Here is a 7,763-nt window from a genome sequence, read left to right as displayed (position 1 = left end):
AGGAGGCTGGGAGAATTCATAAACTCTGATTTTGTATTGAAAATCAAGTGAGTAAAAATGTACAGAGGACGAGTTTATAGCTCACCTAAAACATAAACGCCTTCTAACTAATTCAACTATTTGCCAACAAGACAAAACGTAAAACTAGTTAAAGTGTGCAACTTCTACATAAATATTTACAAAGCTGTTAAACGGTCATCGTATGCGCCGTTCTTCTACAAGTATCGACTACTTTAAATCGTTTTTCAGCCTATATAGCTTATGCTTTTTCAGGGAAATGTATCAGCCATTACCAAAACTCCAAAATGTTCTTCAGCTAACAACAAAGATTGAGTACGGCATTACCAAAGATCAATACAAATACACTTCTCTCTTCATAAATCTAAAACTAGTTACGTGCCTCCTCTCTCCTGTTTCTTGATTGTTAAAGTAAAACCACTTGAAATAACAAATTCTTGCCTTCAGACATCTAATGAACTCCCACTAATCTTGCTTCTGTTGGAAGACAACTTCCTTCATGTTTGTTGATTGTCTGAAACTACCATAAGGCCCTATTCATTGACATGCCTAGTCAAGCAGTGTGTTCGTCGAGTTTCTTCGCCTCCATTTCCATTCCAGTGCTGGTCTCTCCAGTTCCTTTGTACCTATACCAACTAGCACACAGAAGGAAATACCCAAAATTTAAGGCACACAGTGCTGCAACCAGGTAATAGAAGTTATCCAACCTCCCTTTGTTTAGATCCTCCGGCAGCCAGTCCCCTGTTGAGCTACCCTCCGTCATCCGATGCACCACTGAGATCAAGAAACTGTACGCGTAATTCGAAACAGCACTGCCACAGAAGAAAAACGCCCCGGCAATGCTCCTCATGTTCTCCGGGAACTGCTTATAGTAAAACTCGATTTGGCCAATGGCGTTGAACGCCTCCGCCAGGCCTCCGAGCGCCAGCTGAGGAACCAGCCACATTGCTGACATGGGAGAAACTGCGCTGCCCCGTCTGAGGGCAGACATTCTTCTCCGTTCTTCCACAAACGCCCCAACGAGCGACTCTACGATCGTTATGAACAGGCCTATCCCGATCCTTTGCAAAACTGTGATGCCCTCACCTTTCTTGATTCTTCTCATGAATGGGACGACGAGCCTGTCGTATACCGGCACCCAGAGGGTGAGGCTGAGCATGGCAAAGATGACGTAGGAGGCGGCCGGAATCTGGAATCCGGTGTTCCCGAGACGCCTGTCAGACTGAAGTGCCTGGAAAACTACGTACTGTTGTTGTGCTCCAATGTGGTAGAGAATGGCTGTGAGTGAAACTGGAATGACTCGGATTACACACTTTGCTTCTTCCACTTGCTGCATGCTGCAGAGATTCCAGGGGTTAGCTGCATATCCATCTGCTTTGATCTCGTCTTCTGGAGTTATGATTGCTGCTTTGTCAAGAAAGCTGTGGACAGACAAGACAAGATCAATTCATTGCATGAAATCATACCTTAGTTTTAGTCTAAATCTCCCGTCAGGATATCCCCTTAGTTGCAAATACTTCCTTACTATTTGAATAATTACAAATATCCTTCTAAAATTAACGATCGTCTAACAAATATTTCCTACAATCGATTGTCACCAGGGATATTTGTGAGACGACCGTTAATTCTACTAAAGAATTTGTAAGTTTTTAAACAAATTTAGTATACTAAATTCATCGTTATATAATTTTAAATTCTTTTAATTTCGAATACATCAATCCAAACACAACAAATAATGATCGCTAATTTCCTCATCAAAATCTACCACCCATCCATGAATCTTGGATGCACACATACATAACGATGATGTCATAACATAGTATTGGATCGAGGATGACATCCTAGTATTAATTAGACATCATGATGATCTACTATATATTTATTTATTAATGGTTGGTGGTTTAATAGGTGTAAGCAATATGAATTAATGGTGGGCTCCTATCAATACAAGAGTGTGCATGTTTTTTCTTTTGTTAAGTGAAAGCAAATAAAATATTATTATTTTAAATAAATTAATTACGATCATCAATATTAAATACCAAAATTTACTAACAACCGACAACTATATCAATCATATATCAATAAATCTAATTATCAATATTCGATAACTATGTTTAATCAACACCTATTATTAAAGTAAGCTAACATTTCCTAAGTTTGATGGGCTCCAAACTTATGACCTTACGATTATGGGGTTTCAACTTTGTTAATGAAATTAGGGATCATCGACCCATCATCACTTAAAATTTAGGTAAAATTGCATTTTTGATCCTATAACTCTAGATTGTTAGCACTTTTGGTCCCCCAACTTGCTTCATTTACACAATTAGTCCTTTTTTAAGGAATTTAATTCTGAGCATTTCACGTTTGGTCCTTTTTTTTTTCTTCTTCTTAATTTAGTCCTGTATTGACAATTTTGATCCCCTTCACACTGTAATAGATTTTATTGTTGGTCTTGTAACTATGAGTTGTTAGGATCAAAATTGTCAATACAGGACTAAATTTGTAAAAAAATGACCAAATATGAAATATTCAGGACTAAATTCGTCAAAAAAAAATTAAATGTATAAATAAAATAAATTATATGACCAAAAATACTAATAATCTAAAGTTACAAGACCAAAAATATAATTTTACCTAAAATTTAAGAACACCCTCATGTCGTATATATCTTTGTAATTAAGAGAAAGGTTATTAAGTGAAATGAATAGATATATATTTTAATTCGAAAAATAATAATTATCTTGTATTTACATTTCAAAGTCAACAATAATAATGCATAAATATATTGTATTTTAACGATGGAAAAACCCTACTCTTTGATGATGGAGCTTTTTTTTTTCCCCAAACACCACCTAATAAAATAATTTAATTAGAGAATAGAAAAGGGTGATTGTATGTACGAATAGTCCACACTCTCAAAAGATAGTATGGCTGGCTGTGTTATAAATAGGGAACTGTTTGGCCCATTTTTGAACATTACAACCGTCTAAGTTTCTAACATTCCCATATATATGCTTGGTGAATTTAATAATTATTTTTTGGGTTAATTAAATTTTAACACTCGAATTACGATTTTTTTTACACTTTAGTATTTATATATATATATATATTGTCAACTTACCATCTCAATTTTACAAAATTTGCACTTTGCTATTTATAATTATTTTCTACCAAATTTTTTTATTGAAAAAACATTATATGCAGTGTATATGTGATATTTAAGGATTATGTAATATGATATATATTTTTACATATGCACAACATATGATACTTTTTTGGTAGAAAAATCAACAAAAATAGGTATATATGGCAAAATGCAAATTTCACAAAGTTAAAATGATAAGTTGACACAAAAAAATATTTAAATACCTAAGTATAAAAATGAACATAATTCAAATGGCAAAATATAACTTACCCTTATTTTTTTGACATGATATTAATATTAAATGATTGTCCTCTCTAATCATTTAAACTTATAGATAAAATGATCGTTTAATATGGTATTAGAGTCAGACCAAATAAAAGTTCTGGGTTCTATTCATATTGCTATTAATTTATAATAAAAAGATTTTATGTGCAGGGTTTGAATGTGAGGTCGGGGGAGGGGCGTTAACTTCTTGTTCGATTTGCACATGTGGTGGTGTATTAAATTATTAACAATTTAAGCTATTAGATGGGATGAGCGTATTAAAATATTAATATTAAATATTTTTTTAATTCAAAATTTAATTTTTTAAAAATTAAAAAAATATTTAATTAGTTTTGGATCAAAGTTGAATTCGAGCAAGAATTTTACGAGGAACTAACCGTGTTAACACGATTATATCATCCGTCAATTTCATGTCAACTTAGCATCAAGAGTCTTACACTATAAAAGTAAGTATTGAAATAAAAAGCGTGCTTTCGTTGTCAAAGGTTGTCTTGTTCATAGCGGTAGACACAGTCTGAAGTTGTCTTCAAAGAAATCTACCAAATCTTACATTCGTTTTGATCACTTCATCTTTTTAACCCCAACCACATTGTCTTTTTCTAAGCAACAAATTGTGATCATAATAACCTTATTTTCAGCCTGTTATGCATTTTCTACAACGAGCTACACTGTAATTTCGGTTTTGTAATTTAGATTATTTCGCGTTTTTATCTTTTAATTTTCTGCGATAGCATTCTGGTTTTGCATGATTTTTTTAATTTTCGCGATTCCAATTCTTATTTCTATCGGAGTTCAGCCTTCTCACTGGTGGAGTGAACTATGCAGAAAAAAGAAAAAGGATTGAAATCCCAAAAATTCGAAAAATATAGGACAAAAATGGGGAAAAGTATTATTTTAGTCTGCTAAGTATGCCTAATTTTAATTTTAGTCTGATAACTATGTCTATTTTTGTTTGGGTCCAGTAACTTATGAAATTGCTTACTTTTAGTCCTTTGGCAGATTTTAGGACAATTTTATCCCTATACAACATTTGAAAGGCAATTTTAGTCCATATGCACTCATAGGGGTAAAATTGTCCGAAAATATGCCAGGGGGACTAAAAGTAAGCAATTTCGTAAGTTACTGGACCTAAACAAAAATGGACATAGTTATTGGACTAAAATTAAAATTAGGCTTACGTACCGGACTAAAATAATACTTTTCCCGACAAAAATGCTATCCTAAAAAGTTGAAGGACAAAAATGCCAAACGACGTAAGTTATAGAAGAAGAAATGCATTTAATCCTTCTACTACCTACGCTTTTTTTACAAGGTTATTGGAAAAATACAAGCAACCCCTTATGATATTACAAATGAACAAATTATTCCCCTATAAAAAAAAAATAATTTATCTCCCTATATTTTTTTAAAATATAGCAGTTTATCCCCTGTATTTTAAAATGAAGTAATTTAACTCCTATTTAAGGAGGTAAATTAATTTATTTTAAAAAATACAAGAAAAGTTACTATTATTTTTTATCATAAAGAGTAATTTATTTATATGTAATATCACAAGACATAAATTGCATTAAACTTAAAGGTTAGTTATTACCTGAATTGGTCAGTGTAAGGCAGCTTAGAGTTGATGGAGTTAGGTGGAGTATGATTGAAGAGATTGATCCATGGCTGCTCAGGCAACTCCAACTTCCTCTTCTTGAAAGCAACCGTCGCAACCTGGACCAGACTAGTTATCGGACTCCCCTCTGGCTTTACTTTTACGTACAATCTTGTCCCGACAAAGTACAAGAGACATGAGAGGAACATGAAGATTGTCGGAAGGGCTAACCCTATTGACCAGCTCACATTCGACTGCACATAGACGATCAGCGTCAACGACACGATCTCAGCGAACGTGACAGTGAAATAGTACCAGTTGAAGAAGCTGTTGATCCCACGCTTCCCGGACTCTGTGTTGGGATTGAACTGATCAGCCCCAAAAGCCAAGTTGCATGGCCTTATGCCACCGGCCCCGACTACCATTAGGCCGAAGCCCAAGAGTAAGAAGGCCATTTGGCCGGCATCTGGCCCGATGCATCGGTTGTCGCCAAGCTCGCAGTGGGGTGGATGCAAGTTCTTGAATACTGCTGTTAGATTCACCACCAGCAAGCCCTACAACATATGAGAAAAAAGTTGATTAAGATATATTTTCTTTTTCTGGACAAGAGTTTATTAAGATCTTGAGTATGATGTTATCGGCCTAATTGATCGATAGGTTCTAAAACGTGTGCAGAAGAATAAACAATCAGCCATCAACTACAATTAATGAAGACAAACATCCCACATTGATTGTAAATGAGATACTTGAATGGCTTATAAGCTCCAAACGACTTCTATCTCCAGTGAGGAGTCTTTTTCAGTACGAAATTATGAGGTTCATATAAAGTCAAAACAATCAATACTTTGTAAAATCAGACCATTAATCGAGTTGCAAGTCGCATCAATTATACTAACCACGTAGGCTAGTGTACAATATAGTTACAACAACAAAAATTAAAAAAAAATAAAAAATAATGATGTAATTGAATTATTTTCTTAAAAGATGCTATAGACTAAATTACCTATATGTAATCGGAGACATTTTTATACAAAAGACAAAATATGAAAAACAATTTTCTAAAATATAAAGTCGAAAATCATATGTATGCAGTAGACGTGTTTGTAAAAATGAATTGTAACTCAAAATAAAATATTTCTATTTATAGCCGACAAAATTTAAATGCTCTGGAATTAAAAATAAAAATTTAATTTCTTGGGATGCATATAATTAATGAAATTCATTAATTTTTGTAGTGTGTATATATATTTTAAATTATAATGCATATATAGACGGCGTAACATAACAGCTACTATATACAAATAAAGGAAGCGATTGAGGCGAATCCGAGAGTGTTGTAACGGCCACAGTGGGTGTCCGAGATGTAAGCTCCAACCAAAGTTGCAATGTTGGTGGTGCCATTGAAGACATTAAGAAGCGTTGTTGCGGAAATGCGTTTCATGTTGAAAACTGTGGTCAGGTACACCTGCAGGTTGGACAAAGTGCCGATGGCTCCAAGCTTCTCAAACGTCTCATTTCCTATCATCATCACAAAAATAAATAAATAAAATCAAGAATTTAAGGAATATATATATATATATATATATATATATATATAAACTAGGAATTTAAATGGAACAATTATTTATTATAATTATTTGGCCTTAATGCAATTTACCCTTTAGATATTGCAAACGAACAAATTACTTCTATCAAAAAAAAAAAATAGCAGATTTAGACCTTGTGCTGTTTAGAAATAAAGCAATTTACCTCCCTAAATTGCTTTATTTTAAAAAATATAAAAGGTAAATTACTGCATTATAAAAAATAAAGAGAGATAAATTGATATGTTCTTTTTTTTTTATAGAAAAATAATTTGTTCGTTTGCAATATCATAAAAATTACTTGCATTTTTCAAAATGGGAATTGTTTGTTCTCACCAATGATGAAAGGCATGACCTTGAGCCCTCTGTAGTTGATCTGATCATCATCATCGTTTGCTGCAGATGCTGTTTTTTCCATCTCCATCTCCATGATTTCTGTCTCATGACGATTCTTGTCCATCTCTGTCTCTCTCACACAGACAACACGCACTTCCACCTACTTTTGCTGCTCTGAAACACACACTTCACACACTAGCTATATGAAATGGTTTGGGGGGGGGGGGGGGGGGGGGGGAAGAGAGAGGGGGAGGTCCCACATCTGTTGTCGATGAAACACGTCACTCATCGAATGAATGTGACTCTTAATGCAAGTCTTAATAGGACTCTCGATGCCCAGTCTCAAGGTCCTCGACTTGGAATATTTCAAACCCAACCCTAACCAGTTGGTTTCATGACGGCCATCCAATGCGCAGTCCAATTGTTGTACGGTTGTTAAAATGGTATGTGGGCATCTGTTGTGGCGTCCAAGCAGTGCTTTATGTAATTTGATAAGCACAACAGATACGTGTGTTGAAGATGAATACTTACCATATTCGGACAATATCTCTTAAATAAGATTGCTTGAATGATTTTTCAAAACCGCCAATGCAATTGGCTTTGGTCAGCAATTCCAGCATAAGCATGGCAACATGTTTTAACGGCTTTCGAAGCATATTTTAATTGCTTATTGTATTGATAATTATGTGTAGAAATTAACTTGTTTAATTTTGTGATTAATTGGATGATTTTAGTATTCAAGAAAAATTGGATAAGCACACTGTTGGCCGCCCAAGCAGGCTGGGCGCGTGGCCCTCTG

The 7,763-nt window shown here is 34.3% G+C and overlaps 1 protein-coding gene across 1 annotated transcript; it reads right to left on the bottom strand.

Moving 5' to 3' along the window:
• LOC105157114 (protein NRT1/ PTR FAMILY 2.11-like) lies at positions 43-7,177 on the bottom strand. The gene is made up of 4 exons (XM_020692332.1): positions 6,965-7,177; positions 6,345-6,563; positions 5,043-5,599; positions 43-1,439 (listed from the first exon to the last, which is right to left on the bottom strand). The coding sequence occupies exons 2-4, from the start codon at positions 6,453-6,455 to the stop codon at positions 572-574; spliced, it is 1,536 nt and encodes a 511-aa protein (XP_020547991.1). The 5' UTR covers positions 6,456-6,563; positions 6,965-7,177; the 3' UTR covers positions 43-571.

The sequence above is a fragment of the Sesamum indicum genome, linkage group LG3 (assembly GCF_000512975.1).
Source record: "Sesamum indicum cultivar Zhongzhi No. 13 linkage group LG3, S_indicum_v1.0, whole genome shotgun sequence".
Lineage (NCBI taxonomy): Eukaryota > Viridiplantae > Streptophyta > Magnoliopsida > Lamiales > Pedaliaceae > Sesamum > Sesamum indicum.
This window is presented reverse-complemented; position numbering and strand designations above follow the sequence as displayed.